Source organism: Hypanus sabinus, chromosome 5 (genome assembly GCF_030144855.1).
Source record: "Hypanus sabinus isolate sHypSab1 chromosome 5, sHypSab1.hap1, whole genome shotgun sequence".
In the NCBI taxonomy this organism is placed as follows: domain Eukaryota; kingdom Metazoa; phylum Chordata; class Chondrichthyes; order Myliobatiformes; family Dasyatidae; genus Hypanus; species Hypanus sabinus.
The window spans coordinates 68,915,371-68,942,531 of NC_082710.1; the positions used below are offsets into that span (position 1 = coordinate 68,915,371).

The 27,161-nt window shown below is 44.1% G+C and overlaps 1 protein-coding gene across 1 annotated transcript in view; it reads left to right on the forward strand.

Moving 5' to 3' along the window:
* LOC132393715 (trypsin inhibitor ClTI-1-like) overlaps positions 1–26,407 on the forward strand; it is a 37,868-nt gene extending 11,461 nt beyond the window's left edge. The window contains exons 2-4 of the mRNA XM_059969121.1: positions 23,054–23,088; positions 23,190–23,305; positions 26,282–26,407. Coding sequence (XP_059825104.1) covers positions 23,054–23,088; positions 23,190–23,305; positions 26,282–26,348 — 218 coding nt within the window. The 3' untranslated portion in view covers positions 26,349–26,407. The remainder of the gene's footprint in view (positions 1–23,053; positions 23,089–23,189; positions 23,306–26,281) is intronic.
* The last annotated feature ends 754 nt before the right edge of the window (positions 26,408–27,161 follow it).

The following is a 27,161-nucleotide window of genomic DNA, read 5'->3' on the forward strand; positions in this document are numbered from 1 at the left end:
TAGTGGTGTTACGCAGGGGTTGGTGTTGGGACCGCATCTTTTTATGCTGTATATCAATGATTTAGATAATGGAATAGATGGCTTTATTGCCAAGTTTGTAGGTAATATGAGGATTGGTGAAGGTGCAGGTGAAGTTGAGGTAACAGGTAGGCTGCAGAAGGTCTTAGACAAATTAGGAGAATGGGCAAGAAAGTAGCAAATGAAATACAATGTTGGAAAATGCACGATCATGCACTTTGGTAGCAGAAATAAATATGCAGACTATTTCCTAAACAGAGAGAAAATCCAAAAATCTGAGATGCAAAGGGACTTGGGAGTCCTTGTGCAGAACAATATAAAGGTTAACTTGCAGTGGTGAGGAAGGCAAATGCAATGTTAACATTCATTTCAAGAGGTCTAGAATACAAGAGCAGGGATGTGATGCTGAGGCTTTATAAGGCACTGGTGAGGCCTCACCTTGAGTATTGTGAACAGCTTTGGGCCCCTCATCTTACAAAAGATGTGCTGGCATTGGAGAGGGTTAGAGGATATTCACAAGGATGATTCCAGGAATGAAAGGGTTATCATACAAGGAATGTTTGATAGTACTAGGTCTGTACTCACTGGGATTTAGAAGGATTGGGGGGGGAGGGGCGGGATCTCATTGCAACCTCTTGAATGTTGAAAGACCTAGGCAGTGCAGATGTGGAAAGGCTGACTCCCATGGTGGGAGAGTATAGGATATAGGACAAAAGGGACAGCCTCAGGATAGAGGGACATCCATTTAAAACAGAGATGCGGAGAAATTTCTTTTGTCAGAGGGTGGTGAATTTGTTACCACAGACAGCTGTGGAGGCCAGGTCATTGAGTGTATTTAAGGCAGAGCTTGATAGATTCTTGATTGGACACGGCATTAAAGGTTATGGGGAGACCAGAGAGTGGGGCTGAGGAAAGGAAATAAAGGATCAACCATGATTGAATTGCAGATTAGGCATGAAGGGCCAAATGGCCTAATTCTGCTCCTATGTCTTATGGTCTTACGGTCTGACTGAGAAATAAGAAAAATATGATCATGTTACTGGGGTTATATTACAGACCACGCGACAGTCTGAGGGATTCAGAGGAACAAATTTGCAGAGGGATTGCAGACTATTGTATGAAACATACTTTAGTTATAGTAGATGACTTCAACTTCCCACATATTTACTTGGACTTCCATACCGTAAAAGGACTAGATGGGATAGAATTTGTCAAATGTGTTCAGGAATGTTTCCTTAATCCATATATAGAAGTCCCAATGACAGTGTGCGATATTTCCTTTTTCAATCTTTTTATTAAGTTTCAAATTAATAAACATAGCAATAATAATAATGATACATAGAGATCGGGATTACATTAATAATGGTCAACATGTACAAACACAGATTCCAAGTAACAAATAGATGTCCCAATCTCTTAGTAACAAAAAATGAAAAAGATATTTTATAAAGAGAGAAAAAAAACCCTAAACTAAAAAGAAACTAAACTTTAAAAAAATCAAACAAAGATTGGGCTGCCATATTTCATCAGTTAAAATTATAATTTGTCGTTAACTTCACTCCTCTCTCAATGAGCAAAAAATTACTAAAAAAAAAATGATTCAGAAAAGGGCAACTTACATCATATGAAAATATTAATAAGTGGCCTCCAAATTTCTCCGAAGGGTCCTGAGTACCGCTCCTAATTTTTTCCAAGTTTAAATGTGCTGTCATTTGGGGAAACCATTGAAATGTGGTAGGGGGATTGGAATCTTTCCATGTAAGTAGAATGGATCTTCTGGCTATTAATGTAACAAATGCAATTAGATGACAAGCTGATGAGAATAAATGACTGGAGTCTATCACTGGTAGTCCAAAAATTGCAGTAATAGGTTGAGGTTGTAGATCAACATGCAGAACTACTGAAATAATATCAAAAATATCGTTCCAATATTTTCCTAGAAGAGGACAAGACTAGAACATATGTGTCAAGGAAACTGCTTCAGAATTACATCTATCACAAACAGGATTTATATAGCAGTAAAATCAAGCCAACTTATTGTTGGACATATGAGCTCTAAGAATAACCATAAATTGATTCAAAGCGTGTCTGGCACATATTGAAGAAGTATTAACTAGTTGAAGAATTTTCTCCCATTTCTCTATAGATAAAGATATTTGAAGTTCTCTTTCCCACTCATTCTTAATTTTATCAGATGTATTTTTGTAATCAGATCATAAATAATTGCTATTAACCTCTTCTGATAGGGGTTTAAACCTAACTTTTTTCTGTAATTTCAATTTGATGCAATATCGGAAAGGTAGGTAAATTAGCGTTCAGAAAGTTTCTAATCTGTAAATATCTGAAAAAGTGTGATCTAGGCAAATTATATTTATTAGACAACTGTTCAAAAGACATAAAACAATCATCCATGAATAAATCATGAAAACATGTCATTCCCTTTGTTTTCCATAAAAGAAAAGCTTGATCAATTCTACATGGTTGAAAGAAAAAATTAGATAGAATAGAACTTGATAGGATAAATTTATTCAATCCAAAAAATTTATGAAATTGAAACCATATTCCTATTGTATATTTAATTATTGGATTTATCATTTGTTTATTCAATTTAGTAAATACAAAGGGAAGTGCAGCTCCTAAAATAGAAGCCAATGAAAAAACCGATACAGACTCCCGTTCGAGGTTCATCCATCATGGACATTGAGTTTCATCCAATTCTTGTGTCCAAAATGTTAAGTATCGAATATTAATTGCCCAATAATAAAATCTAAGATTTGGCAAAGCCAAACTGCCTTCCTTTTTTGATTTCTGTAAACATTTCTTACTTAACCTGGGATTTCTATTCTGCCGTATATATGAAGAAATTTTAGACTCAATAATATCAAAAAAAGATTTAGGGATAAAAATTGATACTGCCTGAAATAGATACAGAAATTTAGGTAAAATAATCATCTTAATAGCATTAATTCAACCAATCAAAGATAAGGACAATGGGGACCACTTAGTAAACAGTTGTTTAACATGATCAATTAAGGGTAAAAAAATTAACTTTAAATAGATCCTTATGCTTCTTAGTAATTTTAACACCCAAATAAATGAAATAATCAGTAACCAATCTAAATGGTGATTGTCTGTAAATTGGAACTTGCATATTTAATAGGAAAAGCACACTCTTATCAAGATTCAATTTATAACCAGAAAAACTGCTAAACTGAGCAAGAAGTGTTATTACTGCAGGAATGGATTTCTCTGGGTTAGAGATATATAGTGACAGGTCATCTGCATATAGTGATACTTTATGCATCCAATTCCCATGAATAATGCCAAATATATTAGGTGAATCACGAATAGCAATTGCCAGAGGCTCCAGGGCAATATCAAACAGTAAAGGGCTTCAAGGACAGCCCTGTCTAGTTCCTCGAAAAAGCCTAAAAAAAGGGGGATCTCTGATTATTGGTAAATACAGCAGCCAAAGGTGTATGTCAATTGAATCCAAGATATAAATTTTGAATTAAAATTAAATTTCTCAAGTATATTAAATAAGTATTCCCATTCAAGTCTGTCAAACATCTTCTCGGCATCAAGTGAAATAACACATTTTGGCGTATTAGATGAAGGAGTGTATACAATGTTCATTAACCTCCTAATATTAAAATGTGAGTAATGATTTTTAATAAATCCTGTCTGATCCTCGGAGATAATTTGAGGCAATACCTTCACTAATCTAATTGCTAATATCTTGGAAAAGATTTTAGAATCCACATTCAATAAAGATATAGGTCTGTATGATGCACATTCAGTGGGATTTTTTTTTAGGAATTAAAGAAATAGATGCTTCATAAAAGGATTGTGGTAATTTACCTACAAATAAAGCATCTTTAAAAATTCTACGTAACCAGGGAGAAAGTAAATCTGAAAAAGATTTTTAAAATTCAGCTGTATACCCATCCAGGCCAGTGTGGTACTTGATCTGCTATTAGGGAATGAGAGAGGGCAGATGACAGAAACTTATGCAGGGGAACACTTTGCATCTAGTGATCATAATGCCATTAGCTTCAATGTAAATATGCAAAAGATAATTGGTCAGTTCCATTCGCTGAGATTCTAAATTCACCAATTTTGGTGGTATCTGAAAGAATCTGGCAAATGTGGAGTGGGACAAGAAGAAGTATACTTGGTAAGTGGGAGGCGTTCAACAGTGAAATTTTCTAAGTTCAAAGCTTGTGCCTGCCTGGCAGAATAAAAGGTAAAGATAACAGGTGTAGGGAACTTCAGTTTTCAGAGATATTGAGGTTAAGAAGAAAAAAAGAGGCAAGCAAGAACAAATGAAGATACAAAATGAAAGAGAATACTTAAGAAAAAAATCGGGAGGGCTGAAAAAAGACATGAGGTTGCCAAGCAAACAAAGTGAAGGAGAATCCTCAGGGGTTCTACAAACATGTTATGAGTGAAAGGATTGTGAGGGACAAAATTGGTCCTCTAGAAGATCAGAATGGTAATCCATGTGAAGAGCCAATAGAGATAGGGGAGGTAAATGAACTTTTCGCAACTGTATTTACTCAGGAGATGGACAGAGTCAATAGAAGTGAGGCAAAAGGGCATCAATATCATGGATCCTGTACAAATTATAGGGGAGGTGGTGTTTGCTGTCCTGGGGAAAATCAGGGTGGATAAATCCTCAGAGCCTGACAAGGTGTTCCTTTGGCTGCCTCTGTGACTGGAGTACTGCTGGACCCATTGCTTGTTTGTCAAAGAAAATTTATTATTGGAGTACATACACTATATGTCACCACAAACAATGCTGAGATTCATTTTCCTGCGGGCGTACTCAACAAATCTACAGAATAGTAACTATTACAGGATTAATGAAAGATCATCCAGAGTACAGACAACAACAAACAGTACAACTGAAAATACAAATAAATAGCAATAAATAATGGGAACATAATGGGTCATTTCTTTGGCAGTTTAGACGAAGCATGACTGCACAAGCATGTGAAAGTCAGCCCATGAGGCAGTGGGAGAATTTAAAAAGCAAGCAGATTGAGAAGGGGCAGTCATTTCTTCAGCAGTTTGAACAGGGCATGACTGTGCAAGTGCGTGAAAGTCAGCCCGTGAGGCAGCGGGAGAATTTAAAAAGCGAACAGATTAATGGAGCGGGTGACGTAGTAGAGGGAGACAGAGTAGGAAGGCTTTGGCTTGAGGCTTCGGCGAGCAGAGGCTGAGGACGAGCTTCACTCCAGGTGAGGTAAGGCCAGGTAAGCTCCTTTAATTAATCTAATTAGTTTAGGAGTAGGGAATGGAGGCAGCAGTTGGGGCAGTCGAGTGCTCTGTTTGCAGTATGTAGGAAGTCAGGGCGAGCACAGCTGTCCCTGATGACTACACCTGCAAAAGGTGCATCCAGCTGCGGCTCCTGACAAACCCTGTTAGGGAACTAGAGCTGGAGCTGGATGAAATTCAGATCATTCAGGAGGCGGAGGCAGAAAGAAACAGGAGTTACAGGGAGATAGTCACCCCTAAGAGTCAGGAGGCAGGTAGCTGGGTAACTGTCAGGAGAGGGAAGGGGAATAGACAGGAAGAGCAGAGCACCCCTGTGGCCGTTCCCATCAACAATAAGTATACCGTTTTGGATACTGTCAGTGGGGATGACCTACCAGGGACAAGTTGCAGTGGTTGCGTCTCTGGCACAGAGACTGGATCCTCAGCTCAGAAGGGAAGGAGGAAAAAGAGGAGAGCAGTAGTGATAGGGCATTCGATAGTTAGGGGGACAAATAAGATGTTCTGTGGGAGAGATCGAGAATCCCAGATGGTCTGTTGCCTCCCTGGTGCCAGGGTCCGTGATATCTCAGATCAAGTTCTCAGTATTCTCAAGAGGGAGGGTGAGCAGCCAGATGTCGTGGTCCGTGTAGGGACCAATGACGTGGGTAGGAAGAGTGAGGAGGTACTGAAAGGTGAGTTTAGGGAGTTCGGCACCAAGTTAAAGGACAGGACCTCCTGGATAGCAATCTCAGGATTGCTACCAGTGCCATGTGCAAATGGGTTTAGAAATAGTAAGATAGCACAGATCAACATGTGGCTGAAGACATGGTGCAGGAGGGAGGGCTTCAGATTTATAGATAATTGGGCACTTCTCCAGGGAAAATGGGACCTATTCAGGCGGGATGGTTTACATCTGAACTGGAGGGGGACAAATATTCTTGCAGGTAGGTTTGCTAGAGAGGCTCCAGTGGATTTAAACTAGATATGAGGGGGGAGGGGAACCAGAGTGTAGGGACAGATGTATGGGAGAAGGAAGAAAATGAAGATAGTAAAGTTGTTTGCAGTTTTAGTGATAAATAGAGAGTAAGAGGTGGAGAATTTCTTAAATGCATTTATTTTAATGCTAGGAGCATTGTAAGAAAGGTGGATGAGCTTAGAGCATGGATTGATACCTGGGAATATAATGTTGTAGCTATTAGTGAAACATGAAACATGGAGGGGTCTGATAGGTAGCTAATTATTCCTCAATTTTGTTGCTTCAGGTGTGATAGAATTGGAGGGCGGGGGGGGGGGTGTTGCATTGCTCGTCAGAGAAAATATTACAGTGGTGCTTTGGCAGGATAGATTAGATGGCTCGTATAAGGAGGTGATTCGGGTGGAACTTAGGAATAGGAAAGGTGTAGTAACACTTATAACACTTATTATAGACCACCTAATGGGGAGCGAGAATTGGAGGAGCAAATTTGCAAGGAGATAACAGATATTTGGAGTAAGCACAGGGCTGTGATTGTGGGAGATTTTAATTTTCCACACATAGAATGGGAAGCCCACACTGTAAAAGGGATGGATGGTTTGGAGTTTGTAAAATGTGTGCAGGATAGTTTTTTGCAGCAATACATAGAGGTACCAACTAGAGAAGGGGCAGAGTTGGATCTCCTGTTAGGGAATGAGATAGGTCAGGTGACGGAGGTACGTGTTGGGGAGCACTTCGGGTCCAGTGATCACAAGGCCATTAGTTTCAATATAATTATGGAGAAGGATAGGACTGGACCCAGGATTGAGATTTTTGATTGGAGAAAGGCTAACTTTGAGGAGATGTGTAAGGATTTAGAAGGAGTGGATTGGGACAGTTTGTTTTATGGGAAGGATGTAATAGAGAAATTGAGGTAATTTAAAGGTGAAATTTTGAGGGTACAAAATCTTTATGTTCCTGTTAGGTTGAAAGGAAAGGCTAAAAGTTTGAGAGAGCCATGGTTTTCAAGGGGTATTGGAAACTTGGCTCAGAAAAAGAGATCTACAATAAACATAGGCAGCACAGATTAAATGAGGTGCTCGAGGAATATAAAGAATGTAAAAAGAATCTTCAAAAAGAAATTAGAAAAGCTAAAAGAAGATACGAGGTTGCTTTGGCAAGTAAGGTGAAAATAAATCCAAAGGGTTTCTACAGTTTTATTAATAGCAGAAGGATAGTGCGGGATAAAATTGGTCCCTTAGAGAATCAGAGTGGACAGCTATGTGTGGAGCCGAAAGAGATGGGGGAGATTTTGAACAATTTCTTTTCTGCAGTATTCACTAAGGAGAAGGATATTGAATTGTGTAAGGTAAGGGAAACAAGTAAGGAAGTTATGGAAACTATGATGATTAAAGAGGAGGATGTACCGGGGCTTTTAAGGAATATAAAAGTGGATAAATCTCCGGATCCTGACAGGATATTCCCTAGGTCCTTGAGGGAAGTTAGTGTAGAAATAGCAGGGGCTCTGACAGAAATATTTCAAATGTCATTAGAAATGGGGATTGTGCCGGAGGATTGGCATATTGCTCATGTGGTTTCATTGTTTAAAAAGGGTTCTAAGAGTAAACTTAGCAATTATAGGCCTGTAAGTGTTACATCAGTGGTGGGTAAATTAATGGAAAGTATTCTTAGAGATAGTATATATAATTATCTGGATAGACAGGTTCTGATTCGGAACAGTCAACATGGATTTGTGCGTGGAAGGTCACGTTTGACAAATCTTATTCAATTTTTTGAAAAGGTTATTAGGAAAGTTGATGAAGGTAAAGTAGTGGATGTTATCTATATGGACTTTGACAAGGTTCCACACGGAAGGTTGGTTAGGCAGCTTCAATCGTTTGGTATTAATATTGAAATAGTAAAATAGTTTCAACAGTGACTGAATGGGAGATGCCAGAGAGTGGTGGTGGATAACTGTCTGTCAGGTTGGAGGCCGGTGACCAGTGATGTGCCTCAGGGATCTGTACTGGGTCCAATGTTGTTCATGATATACATTAATGATCTGGATGAAGGGGTGGAAAATTGGATTAGTAAGTAGGCAGGTGATACTAAGATGGGTGGCATTGTGGATAATGAAGTAGGTTTTCAAAGCTTGCAGAGAGATTTAGGCCAGTTAGAATAGTGGGCTGAACAATGGCAGATGGAGTTTAATGCTGATAAGTGAGAGGTGCTACATTTTGGTAGGAATAATCCAAATAGGATATACATGGTAAATGGTAGGGCATTGAAGAATGCAGTAGAACAGAGTGATCTAGGAATAATGGTGCATAGTTCCCTGAAGGTGGAATCTCATGTGGATAGGGTGGTGAAGAAAGCTTTTGGTATGCTGGCCTTTATAAATCAGAGCATTGAGTATAGGAGTTGGGATGTAATGTTAAAATTGTACAAGGCATTGGTGAGGCCAAATTTGGAGTATTGTGTACAGTTCTGCTCACTGAATTATAGGAAAGATGTCAACAAAATACAGAGAGTACAGAGAAGATTTACTAGAATGTTACCTGGGTTTCAGCACCCAAGTTACAGAGAAAGGTTGAATAAGTTAGGTCTCTATTCTTTGGAGTGTAGAAGGTTGAGGGGGGACTTGATAGAGACATTTAAAATTATGAGGGGGATAGATAGAGTTGACGTGGATAGACTTTTTCCATTGAGAGGAGATTCAAACAAGAAGACATGAGTTGAGAGTTAGGGGGCAAAAGTTTAAGGGTAACATGAGGGGGAACTTCTTTACTCAGAGAGTGGTAGCTCTGTGGAATGAGCTTCCGGTAGAAGTGGTAGAGGCAGGTTCGGTATTGTCATTTAAAGTAAAATTGGATAGGTAAATGGACAGGAAAGGAATGGAGGGTTATGGGCTGAGTGCAGGTCAGTGGGACTAGGTGAGAGTAAGCATTCAGCACGGACTAGAAGGATGGAGATGGCCTGTTTCTGTGCTGTAACTGTAATATGGTTATAAAATAACAAGATAAAGAGCCTTTAAGATGTGATCATCATTTGTGAGACCATCCTAATGGAAGAGAAAGTGAGTGTAGTTATCCCCTTTTGTTCAAGGGCCTGATAGTTGAGGAGTAGTAACTATTCATGAACCTGATGGTGCAAGTCCTGAGGCTCTTGTACCTTCTACCTGCTGGCAACAGCAAGAGAAGAGCGTGGCCTGGCTGGTGGGATCTCCAAAGATGGAAACTGCTTTTCTGTGACAGTGCTTCATGCAGATATGCTCAATCATTGGACAGGCTTTACTTGTGACCTACTGGGCCAAATCCATAACCTTTTATAGGATCTTCTGTTGATAGGCATTGATGTTTCCATGCCAGACTGTGATGCCTGCAGTCAATACACTCTCTATGTTGTGATGAACGGGTGAACCCAAACACAGGACACTGACAGGGAGAGACACAGGCAAACAACAGCGCAGAAACAAAAGTTAGAATACACAATTCTAAGCGGCTAGGACGGGAACTACCACCCTGGCTGAAGCAACGACCTGGCTATGAATGGATGGAAATCCGGAGTACTTAAGCTGCAGGTTAGTGGAGATTCAGGTGCAGCGCAATCAGGAGGCCCGGGAAAACAAACGGAACGGCACACCCCCGCCCCCCCCCCGCGCGCGCACACACACACACACACACAAATAGAGAGAGAGAGACAGACTGGAGCAGGTAAGTAACGGGGAAAAGGGAATTAGGAGAACACGAGTAATAAACGGCCAGGACCGTGACAGTACCCGCCCCCAAAGGGGGCCACCAGGCTTGCCCGGATTTTCGCGATGGAAATCTCGGATGAGGGAAGGGTCTAAGATGAAGGAGCGGGGGATCCAGGTGCGCTCCTCAGGACCGTATCCCTCCCAATCGACAAGGTACTGGAGAGCCCTGCCTCGGTGGCGCACATCCCGTATTCTCCGGACGGCGTACGCTGGGTGATCGTCGATGACCCGGGCGGGTGGAGGGGATTCGGCAGGAGGGCACAAAGGGCCGACAGACTCAGGTTTCAGTTGGGAGACGTGGAACGTGGGATGAATGCGCATGGATCAGGGTTGCTTGAGCTTGACCGCCGAAGGGTTGATGATGCTCTCAATTTCGAATGGTCCGAGGTAATGAGGGGTGAGTTTCTTGGACTCAGTTTTGAGGGGGCTGTCTCTTGAAGAAAGCCAAACCTTCTGACCAGGCTGATAGTTGGGTGCTGGAATCCGGTGGCGATCGGTGATACTCCGGTTGCGGTCAGCAGAGTGGAGCAGGGCCGAGCCAGCATCCCTCCAGACCTTGCGGCTCCGGCGTGGGCGGGAAACAGAAGGGGTTGGTAGTCTAGGGAACATAGCGGTGGCAGCGCTGACCAAGGTGTTGTGGGCATACTCAATCCAAATGAGATGTGTACTCCAGGATGACGGGTTATTCGGAAATGCAGCGCAGTGTTGCTTCCAAGTCCTGATTGGCTCGGTCCGTCTGTCCGTTCGTCAACCAGAAGACAGACTCACTGAGGCTACCAGGGCTTGACAGAAGGATTTCCAGACTTGGGAGATGATATGGGGCCTTCGGTCAGAAATGATTTCGGAGGGAATTCCATGAAGCCAGAAGACGTGTTGGACAAGAAGGTCGACAGTTTCACGGGCTGTAGGGAGTTTGGGAAGGGCTATGAAGTGCTCGGCTTTGGGAAAACAGTCCACAATGGTGAGTATAGCTGTGTTAGCATGTGAAGGGGGTAGACCAGCGACGAAATTGAGAGCTATGGGGAACCAAGGGTGGCCAGGGACAGGTAGGGGACGAAGCAGCCCAGCAGGTGTCCGATGGGAGGCTCTTCGGTGGGCACACACAGTACAGGCAGCGACGAAGGAGCGAGTGTCAGCATCCATGGGGGCCACCAGAAATATCACTTCAAAAGGGACAGGGTGTGACCGATTCCAGGATAGCAGGTGAGCCGGGAAGTATGCCCCACTGAAGAACCTGAGAGCGGACAGAGTCAGGCACGAAGAGACGAGTGGGTCAGGTTGAGTCCGTTGGGCCTCTCTAACTACGTGCTCGATCTCCCAGGTGAGGGCAGCCATGACACATGCTGGTGGAAAGATGGTATCAGGATTGGAAGGACCCTCCTCGGAGACGAGAGACAGCATCTGACTTCACGTACTTGGAAGCAGGACAGTAGGTGGGGGTGAAGTTGAAGCGGCTAAAGAACAGTGCCCAACAGGCTTGGCGGGAATTAAGGCGTTTAGCTGTCTGAATGTATGCCACGTTCTTCCGGTCCGTCCAAACAATGAATGGGTGTTCTGCTCCCTCCAGCCAGTGCCTCCACTCCTCCAAGGCGAGTTTGATGGCCAGCAACTCACTGTTCCCAATGTCGTATTTACCTTCAGCGGGGGTAGACGGCGAGAGAAGAAGGCGCAGGGATTGAGCTTTTGGTCCGGGACGGAGTGTTGAGAGAGGACCACCCTCACCCCAGTGTCGGAGGTGTCCACCACCACTATGAGCTGGCGAGATGGGTCAGGCTGGACCAGGATGGGTGCAAGGGTGAAACGTCTCTTAAGCTCTCAGAAGGCTGAGTCCTCTTCGGGGATCTAGTGGAAGGGGGTCGCAGGAGAGGTGAGCTGAGTAAGAGGTGCTGCCACCCGGCTGTAGTCCCTAATGAAGCAACGGTAGAAACTGGCGAATCCCAGAAATCGCTCCAGTCGTTTAAACGACGTGGGTTTGGGCCACTCTGCCACCGCACGGATCTTTTCGGGATCCGCACTCACCTGCCTCCTGGAATGGGCATGGAATTCGCACTTCTCGACCTTAACAAATAGTTTGTTTTCCAAGAGCCTCTGAAGAACCTGGCGGGCATGAGGGTGTGCTCCTGGAGGTTACGGGAGAAGATTACGATATTGTCCAGATAAACGAAGACAAATAGGTGATGAAGTCCCTAAGGACCAGAGCCTGGAACACCGCGAGAGCGTTGATCAAACCGAAAGGCTTCACCAGGTATTCAAAATGGCCGAGGGGGGCGGTGTGTGTGTGTTGAAGGCCGTCTTCCATTCATCTCCCTCCCGTATCCTGACCAGGTGATAGGCATTCTGCAAGTCCAATTTGAAGAAAACTGTGGCTCCGTGAAGGGGCTCGAATGCAGAGTTGTTCAGGGTCAGAGGATACATTTTTTTATGGTAATGTTGTTCAGGCCATGGTAGTCGATGCGTGGGCATAGCAAGCCGTCTTTTTTGACCGCAAAGAAGAAACAGGGGTGAGATGAGGGTCGGATGATGCCAGCCGCGAGGGAGCCGTTTATGTACGTCTCCATAGCTTCTCTTTCTGGACAGGACAGGTTATACAGCCGGCTGGTGGGTAATGAGGTTCCAGGGAGAAGGGTAATCATTGTAGAGGCAGAGAAAGGGCCCGTTGCTTACAAAACACCTGTCCAAGATCATGATTCACTACGGGAATGTCTATGGACAAGTCAGGGGGCTCAGAGGTGGAGGAGGTAGCAGTGACTTCCACTGGGGGAAGGGCTGATTGCAGGCAGAACGGGCTCCAGCTGACTATCTTCCCGATGGACCAGTCGACGGCTAGCCACGGGTGGCCGAGGACTAAAGGGGCCTGAGGAGAGGAGATTAGATTGAACCGTATCTGTTCCCGAGGGTTTCTGGGGAGAAGGAGAAGCAGGGGTTCTGTGCAGTGCGTGACACGACCCAGGATCCTAGCGTCTAGCGCACTGGCGTCCGGGGGCATACAGAGAGGCTGAAGAGAAATACCGGCTTGGAGGGCTGGGTTTCGTTTAGGAAGTTTCCCTCTGCGCCGGAGTCCACTAGCGCTAGGAGAGGCAAGGACGGTTGATGGATGGCGTCTGACCAAGATTTAACCAACATTTTCTGTTATTAAGAGCCTTGGCATTTGTAATTGTATTTCCCCAAACAATTCAGGTGTGTTTCTTGGTTTCTTTTTAAAAGATTACTCATGTATGGGATGTGGGCATCACCAGCTGAGCCAGCATTTATTGTCCATCCCTAGTTACCCTAAGATGGTGAAGAGCTGCCTTCCTGAATACCCACAGTGCTGTTAGGGAGGGAATTCCCTGATTTTGACTCGGCCACAATGAAGGGACGGCAATATATTTCCAAGTCAGGATGGTGAGTGACTTGGAGGGGATTTCCCGGTGGTGGAGTTCCCAGCCATTTGCTGAGACTGGAAGCTGCTCTTGTCATCCTCTCATGCATTTTTCAGCTGGTCCAAAATTGTGAGTTCGACCAACAGAAAGAATTTACAAGGGGAGAGAATTTTCTTCAGCGTTTGATTGAGGCACGACTGTGCAAGTGTGTGGACGTCGGCAAGTTAGACCGGCAGGAAGAATTTAAAAAGAAGACAGCATCATAGAGTGGATGACAGAGTAGAGGGAGTCGGAGTCGGAGGGCTTAGGCGATAACGGGTCGATGCCAGGTTAGTTACTTGTGGAGAATAGAAATTGGAAGTATGTCTGTGAGGCCGGTGTTCTGTACTGGGGTCTGACGTGGAATATCAAGGTGTATTCCAGCCTCCCAGACGGCCACATCTGCACCAGGTGCATCGAGCTGCAGCTCCTTAGGGACCGGGTTAGAAAACTGGGGATGCAGCTCGATGACCTTCGTCTGGTCAGGGGGAGTGAGGAGGCGATAGAGAAAAGCCATAGGCAAGTAGTCACACCAGGGCATCGGGAGACAGATACATGTGTAACAGTCAGGAGAGGGAAGGGCAAGAGTCAGATACTAGAGAACACCCCAATGGATGTTCCCCTTAACAAACATAGACATAGAACAATACAGCACAGTGCAGGCCCTTCGGCCCACAATGTTATGCCGACCCTTAAACCCTAACTCCCATATAACCACCTTAAATTCCTCCATATACCTGTCTAGTAGTCACTTAACTTTCACTAGTGTATCTGCCTCCACCACTGACTCAGGCATTGCATTCCACACACCAACCACTCTCTGAGTAAAAAACCTTCCTCTAATATCCCCCTTGAACTTCCCTCCCCTTACCTTAAAGCCATGTCCTCTTGTATTGAGTGGTGGTGCCCTGGGGAAGAGGCACTGGCTGTCCACTCTGTCTATTCCTTTTAATATCTTGTACACCTCTATCATGTCTCCTCTCATCCTCCTCCTCTCCAGAGAGTGAAGTCCAGCTCCCTTAATCTCTGATCATATTGCATACTCTCTAAACCAGGCAGCATCCTGGTAAATCTCCTCTGTACCCTTTCCAATGCTTCCACATCCTTCCTATATAGTGAGGTGACCAGAACTGGACACAGTACTCCAAGTGTGGCCTAAACAAAGTTTTATAGAGCTGCATCATTACCCCATAACTCTTAAACTCTATCCCTCGACTTATGAAAGCTAACACTTTCTTAAGCTTTCTTAACTACTCTATCTACCTGTGAGGCAACTTTCAGGGATCTATGGACATGTACCCCCAGATCCCTCTGCTCCTCCACACTACCAAGTATCCTGCCATTTACTTTGTACTCTGCCTTGGAGTGTGTCCTTCCAAAGTGTACCACCTCACACTTCTCTGGGTTGAACTCCATCTGCCACTTCTCAGCCCACTTCTGCATCCTATCAATGTCTCTCTGCAATCTTCAACAATCCTCTACACTGTGTCATCCTGTGTCATCTGCAAACTTGCCATCCCACACTTCCAACCCCACATCCAGGTCGTGAATAAAAATCATGAAAAGTAGAGGTCCCAGAACTGATCCTTGTGGGACACCACTAGTCACAACCCTCCAGTTCAAATGTACTCCCTCCACCACAACCCTCTGCTTTCTGCAGGTAAGCCAATTCTGAATCTACCTGGCCAAACTTCCCTGGATCCCGTGCCTTCTGACTTTCTGAATAAGCCTACCGTGTGGTACCTTGTCAAATGCCTTACTAAAATCCATGTCAATCATATCCACTGTCATCAAGTTCCCTCTCACTGGTGAATACTGAAGACAAGTATTCATTGAGGACCTCGCTCACTTCCACAGCCTCCAGGCACATCTTCTCAGCTTTATCTCTAATCGGTCCTATCTTCACTCCAGTCAACCTTTTGTTCTTCACATAATTGAAGAATGCCTTGGGGTTTTCCTTTACCCTACTCGCCAAGGCTTTCTCATGCCCCCTTCTTGCTCTCCTCAGCCCCTTCTTAAGTTCCTATTAAGCTACCCTATATTCCTCAATAGACTCATCTGATCCTTGCTTCCTAAACCTCATGTATGCTGCCTTTTTCCACCTGACTAGATTCTCCACATCACTTGTCACCCATGGTTCATTCACTCTACCATTCTTTATCTTCCTCACTGGGACAAATTTATCCCTAACATCCTGCAAGAGATCCCTAAACATCGACCACATGTCCATAGTACATTTCCCTGCAAAAGCATCATCCCAATTCACACCCGCAAGTTCTAGCCTTATAGCCTCATAATTTGCCCTTCCCCAATTAAAAATGTTCCTGTCCTCTCTGATTCTGTCCTTTTCCATGATAATGCTAAAGGCCAGGGAGCGGTGGTAACTGTCCCCCAGATGCTCACCCAACTGAGAGATCTGTGACTTGACCCAGTCCATTACCTAATACTAGATCTAGTACGGCATTCCCCCTAGTCGACCTGTCAACATACTGTGACAGGAATCCATCCTGGACACACTTAACAAACTCTGCCCGTCTAAACCATTGGAACTAATCAAGTGCCAATCAATATTAGGGAAGTTAAAGTCACCCATGATAACAACCCTGTTATTTTTGCACCTTTCCAAAATCTGCCTCCCAATCTGCTCCTCGGTATCTCTGCTGCTACCAGAGGGCCTATAGAATAACCCCAGTAGAGTAACGGCTCCCTTCCTGTTCGTGATTTCCACCCATACTGACTCAAAAGAGAATCCTGCTACATTATCCACCCTTTCTGTAGCTGTAATAGTATCCCTGACCAGTAATGCCACCCTTCCTCCCTTTCACCCCCTCTCTATCCCTTTTAAATCACTGAAATCCAGGAATATTGAGAATCCATTCCTGCCCTGGTGCCAGCCAAGCCTCCGTAATGGCCACTACATCATAATTCCATGTATGTATCCAAGCTCTCAGTTCATCACCTTTGTTCCTGATGCTTCTTGCAATGAAGTACATGCACTTTAGCCCTTCTGCCTTACTACCCTTATGCCCTTTATTCTGTTCCTCTTTCCTCAAAGCCTCTTTATATGTTAGATCTGGCTTTACATCATGCACTGTACTTGCAGTTCTCGCATGACCTTTATCCTCCTCCACTTCACCATCTGCTCTAACACTCTCATTCCCCTCCCCCTGCAAACCTAGTTTAAACACCACCCCCCCCCCTCCACCCGGAGCAGCACTAGCAAATCTTCCCGCAAGGATGTTAGTCCCCCTCCAGTTCAGTTGCAACCCGTCCCTGTCGGAACAGGAACAGGAACAAAGCCCAATTGTTCAGAAACATGAAGCCTTCCCTCCTACACCAACTCCTTAGCCATGTACTTAGCTGCATTATCTTCCAGTTTTTAGCCTCACTAGCACATGGCATGGGGAGCAATCCTGAGATTGCAACCCTGGAGGTTCTGTTCTTCAACTTTGCACCAACTCCCTAAATTCTCTTTGCAGGACCTCCTCCTTCTTCCTATCCACATCACTGGTCCCTACATGGACCACGACATCTGGCTGCTCACCCTCCCTCGTGAATACTGAGAACTCAATCCAAGGTATCACGGACCCTGGCACCAGGGAGGCAACAGACCATCCAGGTTTCTCGACCTCTTCCATAGAACCTCTTATTTGTCCCCCTAACTATCGAATCCCCTATCACTACTGCTCTCCTCTTTTCCCTCCTTCCCTTCTGAGCTGAGGGCCCAGTCTCGGTGCCAGAGACGCAACCACTGCATCTTGTCCCTGGTAGGCCGTCCCCACTGACAGTATCCAAAACGGTATACTTATTGTTGATGGGAACGGCCACAGGGGTGCTCTGCTCATTCTGTCCATTACCCTTCCCTCTTCTGACAGTCACCCAACTACCTGTCTCCTGACTCCTAGGGGTGACTGTCTCCCTGAAACTCCTGTCTATTTCTGCCTCCGCCTCCCAAATGATCCGAAGTTCATCCAGCTCCAGCTCCAGTTCCTTAACACGGTTTGTCAGGAGCTGCAGCTGGATGCACCTTTTGCAGGTGTAGTCATCAGGGACAATTGTGCTCACGCTGACTCCCCACATACTGCAAACGGAGCACTCAACTGCCCTAACTGCTGCCTCCATTACCTACTCCTAAGTTAATTAGAGTTATTAAAGGAGCTTACCCGGCCTTACCTCACTGGGAGCAAGCTCGTTCTCAGCCTCTGCTCGCTAAACCCTCTCAAGCCAAAGCCTTCCTATTCTGTCTCCCTCTACTCAGGTCACCCACTCCATTAATATGCTTGCTTTTTAAACTCTCCCGCTGCCTCACGAGCCAACTTTCAGGCGCTTGCGCTGTCATGCCCTGTTCAAACTGCTGAAGAAAAAAAGAAAAATAAGTATTCCTGTTTGAGTACTGTTGGGGGAGATGGCCTACCCGGGGGAAGCAACAGCCTCGGGCACAGAGTCAGGCCCTGTGGCTCAGAAGGGTAGGGAAAGGAAGACGATGGCAGCAGTGATAGTGGACTCTATAGTTAGGGGGTCAGACAGGCGATTCTGTGGACGCAGGAAAGAAGTACAGATGGTAGTTTGCCTCCCAGGTGCCAGGGTCTGGAATGTTTCTGATCACATCCGTGATATCCTGAAGTGGGAAGGAGAACAGCCAGAGGTCATGGAACATATTGGTACAAATGACATAGGTAGGAAAAGGGAGGAGGTCCTGAAAACAGACTACAGGGAGTTAGGAAGGAAATTGACAAGCAGGACCTCAAAGGTCGTGATCTTGGATTACTGCCTGTGCCACATGACAGTGAGTGTAGGAATAGAATGAGGTGGAGGATAAATGCGAGCTTGAGGGATTGGAGCAGGGGCAGGGATTCAGATTTCTGGATCACTGGGGCCTCTTTTGGGGCAGGCGTAATCTGTACAAAAGGGATGGGTTACACTTGAATCCCAGGGGGAGGTTTGCTAAGGCTACTGGGGAGAGTTTAAACTAGAATTGCTGGGGGTTGGGAACTGAACTGAAGAGAAGGAGGAAGGGATGGTTGGCTCAGAAATAGAGAAAGCTTGTAGGCAGTGTGAGAGGGAAGATAGGCAGGTGAGAGAGAAGGGACGCACTCAGACCGATGGCTTGAGATGTGTCTATTTCAGTGCAAAAAGCATTAGAACAAAGCGGATGAGCTTGCAGCGTGGATCAGGACTTGGAGCTATGACGTTATGGTTTTGAGAGATTTGGATGGCTCAGGGGCAGGAATGGCTACTTAGATTGCCAGGCTTTAGATGTTTCAGAAAGGACAGGGAGGGAGGCAAAAGAGGTGGGGGTGTGGCGCTGTTGATCAGAGATAGTGTCATGGCTGCAGAAAAGGAGGAAGTCATGGAGGGATTGTCTACGGAGTCTCTGTGGGAGGAAGTTAGTAACAGGAAGGGGTCAATAACTCTACTGGGTGTTTTTATAGACCACCCAATAGTAACAGGGACATCGGAGAGCAGATAGGGAGACAGATTTTGGAATGGTGCAGTAATAACAGGATTGTCATGATAGGGGATTTTAATTTCCCCAGTATTGATTAGCATTAACCTAGAGTGAGGGGTTTAGATAGGGTGGAATTTGTTAGGTGTGTTCAGGAAGGTTTCCTGAAACAGTATGTGGATAAGCCTACAAGAAGAGAAGCTGTACTTGATCTGGTATTAGGAAATGAACCTGGTCAGGTGTCAGGTCTCTCAGTGGGAGAGCATTCTGGAGATAGTGATCACAATTCTATCTCCTTTACTATAGCATTGGAGAGGGACAGGAACAGACAAGTTAGGAAAGCCTTTTATTGGAGTAAGGGAAAATATATCAGGCAGGAACTTGGAAGCATAAATTGGGAACAATGTTTTCAGGGAAATGTATGGAAGAAATGTGGCAAATGTTCAGAGGATATTTGTGTGGAGTTCTGCACAGGGATGTTTCAATGAGACAGGGAAAGGATGGTAGGGTACATGAACCGTGGTGTACAAAGGCTGTTGTAAATCTAGTCAAGAAGAAAAGAAAAGCTTATGCAAGGTTCAAAAACTAGATAATGATAGAGATCTAGAAAATTATAAGGCTTGCAGGAAGGAGCTTAAGAATGAAATTAGGAGAAGCAAAAGGGGCCATTAGAAGGCCTTGGTGAGCAGGATTAGGGAAAACCCCAAGGCATTCTACAAGTATGTGAAGACCAAGAGGATAAGACGTGAGAGAATAGGACCAATTAGGTGTGACAGTGGAAAAGTGTGTATGGAACTGGAGGAGATAGCAGAGGTACATAATGAATACTGAAGTAAAGTATTCACTATGGAAAAGGATCTTGGTGATTGTAGGGATGACTTACAATGCACTGAAAAGCTTGAGCATGTGGACATTAAGAAAGAGAATGTGCTGCAGCTTTTGGAAAGCATCAAGTTGGATAAGTCACCAGGACCAGATGAGATGTACCCTAGGCTACTCTGGGAATCAAGGGAAGAGATTGCTGAGGCTCTGGCAATGATCTTTGCATCATCAATGGGGATGGGAGAGGTTCCAAAGGACTGGAGGGTTACGAATGTTGTTCCTTTATTCAAGAAAGGGGGTAGAGATAGCCAAGGAAATTATAGACCAGTGAGTCTCACTTCAGTGTTTGTTAAGCTGATGAAGAAGATCCTGAGAGACAGGATTTATGAACATTTGGAGAGGTATAATATGATTAGGAATAGTCAGCATGGCTCTGTCAAAGGCAGGTCATGCCTTACAAGCCTGATTGAATTTCTTGAGGATGTGACTAAATACGTTGATGAAGGTAGAGTAGTATATGGATTTCAGCAAGGCATTTGATAAGGTACCCCATGTAAGGCTTATTGAGAAAGTAAGGAGGCATGGGATCCAATGACACCTGGCTTTGTGGATCCAAAACTGGTTTGCACACAGGAGGCAAAGAGTGTTTGCAGACGGGTCATATTCTGCATGGAGGTTGATCACCACTGGGGTGCCTCAGGGATCTGTTCTGGGACCCTTACTCTTCGTGATTTTTATAAATGACCTGGATGAGGAAGTGGAGAAATGGGTTAGTAAGTTTGCTGATGACACAAAGGTTGGAGGTGTTGTGGATAGTGTAGGGGGCTGTCAGAGGTTGAAGCAGGGACATTGATAGGATGCAAAACCGGGCTGAGAAGTGGCAGATGGAGTTCAACCCAGATAAATGTGAAGTGGTTCATTTTGGTAGGTCAAATATGATGGCAGAATATAGTATTAATGGTAAGACTCTTGGCAGTGTGGAGGATCAGAGGGATCTTGGGTTCCAAGTCCATAGGACACTCAAAGGTGCTGCACAAATTGACTATCTGATTAAGGCGGCATATAGTGCATTGGCCTTCATCAATTGTGGGATTGAGTTTAGGAGCCGAGAGGTAATGTTGCAGCTATATAGGATCCTGGTCAGACTCCACTTGGAGCACTGTGCTCAGTTCTAGTCACCTCACTACAGGAAGGATGTGGAAACTATACAAAGGGTGCAGAGGAGATTTACAAGGATGTTGCCTGGATTTGGCAGCATGCCTTATGAGAATAGGTTGAGTGAACTTGGCCTTTTCTCCTTGGAGTGACGGAGAATAAGAGGTGACCTGATAGAGGTGTATAAAATGATGAGAGGCATTGATCGTGTGGATAGTCAGAGGCTTTTTTCCGGGGCTGAAATGGCTAGCACGGGAGGGCACAGTTTTAAGGTGCTTGGAAGAAGGTACAGAGGAAATGTCAGGGGTAAGTTTTTTATGCAGAGAGTGGTGAGTGTATGTAATGGGCTGCTGGTAGAGGAGGATACAATAAGGCCTTTTAAGAGACTCCAAGATGGGCACATGGAGCTTAGAAAAATAGAGGGCTATGGGTATTGTAGGCCAAAGTGCCTGTATTGTGCTATAGGTTTTCTATGCTTCTATCGCTGTGTGGTACAAGCTCTAAACCATAGGATGAGAAGGGCAAATGGAAATTAAGGAGCAGATATGGGTGGGGTAGTTGTAGAAGGTGGGATAGGGTAGGAATAATTGGGGAGATAGGAGGCTGGGTTGGTTTGGAGAGATTATGGAGAATGGTCAAGGGTGGGAGAAAGTGACTGAGGTGGGAAGGGGTGGGGAGTGTGAGGCCATTTCAATCAGATTTGTAAAATCCTATCTTTGGATCTTTAAAGGTACAGCTGAACTCTAAGGGCTGGACTTCCTCACTAACAGCATTATAGTTGGAAAATGCTGAACTGACTGGTAATGAAGTGGGAAGGGACAGAATTTGGGAGAGATCTGGGGTGAATGGAAGGAAATGGAAGCTGAGATAAGAACAGGTTCTGTTGCTCCAGATGTCTTGAGCCTTGTGGCGCCCATGCACGGAGCACTGCATGCACCAGGTTACATCAAGGACTAAACAACAGTAAGACCAAGGAATTAATTGTGGACTTCAGGAACAGGAAATTGAGGGAAAACACACCAGTCCTCACTGAGGGATCGGCAATGGAAAGGGTGAGCAATTTCAAGTTCCTGGGTGCCAACATCTCTGAAGTTCTGTCCTGGGTCCAACATATTGATGCAATGACAAAAGAATGCAGCTACATTTGGTACGTCACTAAAGACACCCAAATTTCTACAGGTGCGCTATGGAGAGCATGCTAACTGGTATGGAGGGGCCACTGTACAGGATCAGGAAAAGCTGCAGAAAGTTGTAAGCGCAGCCAACTCCATCATGGGCATTAGCACCCCGGCATCAAAAATATCTTCAAAAAGGAAATTTACTCAAAAAGGCAGCATCCATCATTAAAGACCCTGATCACCCAGAACATGCCATCTTCTCGTTCTACCATCAAGGTGGTAGTACAAGAGTCTGAAGACACACACATAATGTTTCAGGAACAGCTTCCTCCCCTCTGCCTTCAGAATTCTGAATGGACATTGAACCTACGCACACTTCCTCACTAATTGTTTTTTGCAGTACTTAATTTTACATACATTTACGTAGGTTTCTATTTATTGTAAATTATAGTTTTTATTATTCTATATTACAATGCACTGCTGCCGCAATCAACACATTTCATGACATATGCAGCGATATTAAACTTGATTCTGATTTGGAGGAATACTTGGCATTTGTTACTCAGGTGTAAGACTGAGTTTTTAAGAAGGGTCAGTTGAAAATCCTTTAATTTTGAAACAGAAACTACTGAAGAATTATTGTCGGGTAGAACTTCAGTAAATTCACCTGTATTTTTCCTGAGCTTTTATTACCTTCGCCTCACTTTTTGTTATCCTTGCTTTGGAATGTCTGAAGTAAAATTTCCTGCAAGTGCTGAAAATACTCAGCAGGTCAGGCAGCATTTGTGGAGAGGGAAGGAGAGTTAATATTGAAAATTGTTGACTTGTCCAACTATCATGAAAGTCCTGATTAAGTCAACATCCATAGTTTTTCTGAGAGTGAATGCTGCTCGATTCCAAATGGGTTAATAGACTCAGTCCTTGAACAGAAGCTCTAGAATTACCTCACGTGGAAGGAACGTTTTCTAAAAGAGGTTTGTTATTTTCACATTGCATGCTGGGTACATGCAGAAAATCATAAATATTTCAGGTGCTGGAAATACAAAGTGAGAGCAGTGGATATACCCAGCAGGTCAGACAGCATCTAAAAAGAAAAAAAAAATAAAGTTTTTTTTTGTCTTTCAGTTGCAGAATTCCCATTTTCAGATGAAGCTACTGAAGTGAGTTCTGACTTTATACATGCTGACTGAATCTTCTTTGGTTACTTTGCTTTTGCTTTGGAGCTTTGAATGACATCAAGTGATTACATTCTGTGTTTCAGCCAATTTGTGAGCAGCTAAGAGAGTTGTTCCAAGTATGCCCAAAGAGCTATATACCAGTGTGTGGAACTGATGGCGTAACCTATGACAATGAATGCCACCTCTGCAATGCAGCTCAGTGAGTATCACCTTGGGGATAAGAAAGAAGTCATGCTCAGAAACGTAAGCTGTTGTTACATTTTAGATGGGAATAATTTCTACAAGGCCAGTTATTTATTAATGGGATATGAATTGACAACATTGTGAATGGAGTACTAAGGTTTTGATCCAGAAACACATGATGGCAGCAAAGGAAATTATATTCAAATAATTGAATTAATCTATGATTAAAAGGTAATGGCAATTATCTATTCCCCTCCCCCCACACTCCCTATGCAACACCCTTGTCCATTCGTCCCTCCCCACTGATCTCCTCCTTGCACAGTCAACGTTGCTGGCCGACAAAATGGCTGAGGTGTAGATTGAAAAGTGAGGGGAGGGAGGAGAGAAAAAAATCAGGCATTAGGTGAAATCCGGAGGGGTAGGAATGAAGTAAAGAGCTGGGAAATTGATTGGTGAAACGGAATATAAGGTGTTGTTCCTCCAACCTAAGTGTGGCCTCATCACAATGCTGGAAGAGGCCGTCGATGCACATATCAGAATGGAAATGGGAAGTGAAATTAACATGGGTGACTACTGGGAGATCCCATTTGTTTTGGCAGATCGAGCATAGATGCTTGGCGAAATGGTCTTGCAGTCTACATTGGGTCTCTCTGATGTACAGGAGGACCAAACACTTAAAATGACCCCAACAGACTCACAGGTGAAGTGTCACCTCACCTGGAAGAACTGTTTAAGGCCCTGAGTGGTAGTGAGGGAGGAGGTGTAGGGGTAGCTATGGCACTTGTTCCGATTGCAAGGGTAAGTGCCAGGAGGGAGATCAGTGGGGATGGATGAATGGAAAAGGGGGTTGCGTATGGAGCAATCCCTGTGGAAAGCAGAAAGTTGGGGGGGGGGGGCTGGGGAGGGAAAGATGTGCTTGGTGGTGGGATCCTGTTGGAGGTGGCAGAAATTTCAGAGAATTATGTGATGGGCGCAGAGGCTGATGGGGTGGTAGATGAGGACAAGAGAAACCCTATCCCTGGTAAGGTGATGAGAGAATGGGGTGAGAGCAGACATGCATGAAATGAAAGAGATGAAGTTGAGGGCAGCATTGATGGTAAAGGAATCCCCTTTATTTGAAAAGGAAAGACATCTCCTCAATTCTGGAATGAAAAGCTTCACCCTGAGAGCAGATCCAACAGAGACAGAGAAATTGAGAGAGGGTGGTATTTATACAAGTTAAAAGGTAGGAGGAAATATAGTCCAGGTAGCTGTGAGAATCCGTGGGTTTATAATAGACCAGTAGATAAGCTATCTTCAGAGATAGAAAGAGATCAAGGAAGGGGAAGAGGTGTTGGAAATGGACCTGTCACCAGGTTTGGATATGGCCCAAGTGTAGAACGAGGGAAACTGAAGCGGGTCACAGACTTTAATGCAAACAGAGTTAGAGGGAAAATAAAACAATAAACACTAGGCCAAACAGGGCTGTTAACTAAAACTCTCAAATGGAAAACAAAGCCAATGCTGTGGCTGAAAGGAATAACTAAATATAAGACAAATATCGCTAGTCTTCAGAATCAGTTGACCCGACAGTCCAGTGTCTCAGGTGAGGCTGAATGCAAGCAGGCAGCGAAACATTGCTGTGCTGAGTTCAAGTCTTGACAAGAACTATGACAAAAAGACTGAAGTTAAATACTATCACAGTGAAATAATAATTGGCTGATATGTGCATATTCACAAGCGCGATTGCCGTATCTGCTGTGCTGCCAAATCCAAGATTGTGACAGGAGCAGATAAATTTGAGGGCAGGGTAGAAATTGAAGGCAAACTTGGTGAAGTTGGTGAGTGCTACATGGGTGCAGGAAGCAGCACCAATGTAGTTGTTGATGTAGTATAGGAAAAGTGCGGGACAGTCACCACTGTAGACTTGGAATACAGACTGTTCCATGTAGCCAACAAACAGGCAGGCATAGCTGGGACTCATGTAAGTGCCCATGGCCACCCCTTTTGTTGGAAGGAAGTGACAGAAGCCAAAGGAGAATTTATTTAGAGTGAGGACAAGTTCAGCTAGGTGGAAGGGAGTAGTGGTGGATGTAGGTGGGAAGGGATTGAACTAGGGGAGATAAAACAGAGTTGAGGTATACAGATATGAGTTCAGTAGAACAGGAACAAGCTGAAACAATGGGTCTACCTGTACAAGTGGGTTTGTGGATTTTAGGTAGGAGATAAAAATGGGAGATGTGGGATGTGGGGACTATGTACAGTAAGACAAAAAAATTAATAATCCTGGAAATACTCAGCAGATGAGCAACCTTCTCTGTCCTGAAATATTAACTTAATTTTCTCTACAGATGCTGCCTGACCTACTGGGTGTTTCCAGCATTCTCTGTTTTCACTTCATATTTTCAGCATCTGCAATATTTTAGGTTCTCTGTATACATTCAGCTCCATGCAGTATGACAAGAACAGAAACCTCTTTCAGACAATGATGTCATCGTTCTTTTCATTCTTTTTTTTCCCTGATTCTTCAACAATTGCAGCTATTGGGACACAATTTGAAATAGCACAGTCTACAATTATTGCCTGAATATCAACTCCTGAGCATTTAACCCATTTCTGTCAGTCATGCCACATATGTTCTAACATTTCTTCTCTTGACCCCTTACCACTCTTTCTTCAAGTAGGACCAAAAGCATGATTACATTTTGGACATAGTTCAGGTGATGGTAGGTTGCCTTAGGGAGCTCACGAACTGGACTATATAGATACAAGATATATTTCCCCTAAAAATTCACCAGTGACTAAACTCTGAAGGAGTTTGTAGTATAATCAAAAAAATCTTCCACTCCCTTTGGATGTAGTTCAAAAATAATGTTTGAAAGAGACCTGAGGAGGTTTATCTCTGACTTTAGCACAATTTGGAAAAATAAATGGCAGCCCTAACATTTTGTGTTTTAATTGATCATGTTTCAGAATTACAGTCTCAGTACAGCTGATGCTTTTTATATTCTAGAAAAGATGGAGCTGGAATCTTGATTCAGAAATTTGGACCATGCAGAAATCAACGTCGCAGAGACTGAGTTTCCACTTATTTGGTCGACCTATCTGTCATTATTGTCTGGTGTATTTAAACGCTGTCTGTCATGAAAAGAGAAATAATTGAAACATTTGACTGCTGGAAATGATATCTAAATGTTTTTTAAATCATTAAAGTTTTTTTTGTATTGGAGTCTAATATTGTTTATCATTTTAACACTTGAAAGCAGGCTACTTCAACAAAAATCCGACCTATGTTGTATCCTTGATAAGACGGCATCTTCTAAGGTGCTTCACAGGAGTAAGTTTAAATATTATTAAAGCAGACATTGTCAAGCTTAGTAGAAGTAGCTGATTATAAAGGCTTAGAGGAAAGAGAGGGCAGTGAAAGCCAGATATTAAGGAGGAGATCAGTGTACAAGACTATGGGAATCAATGCTGCAGCCAATCAGAATGCTTGGAGAGAGTGGACAGTGCAAAATAGGCCAGGAGGATTCAGCAGGTCAGGCCGCATCTGCAGAGACAAGGGGTAGTCAAAATTGAGCCAAAAACCTGCATCAAGACCAAAACTGTGACTATCCTTTTGTCTCCACAGATGCTGCATGAACTGTTAAGTTCCTCCAGAGGTCTAGCTCTGGAGCTAGAATATAAAAAGCTCCAGATTCCAGCATCCACAGTTTTGTGACTCCACAATAAGCTGGAGTTAGAGGAAAGCTAAGTTTACCTGGTGAAATAGGGCGGGAGGTAGCTAGAGAGTAGGAAGAGTGAGTTTTAATTTGCAGGTAGTTGAACCTGAAGCCAATGTGGATCAGAGGGCAGAGTGCTCAGGGGAAAGGCTGAATTGGAAACATGAAACT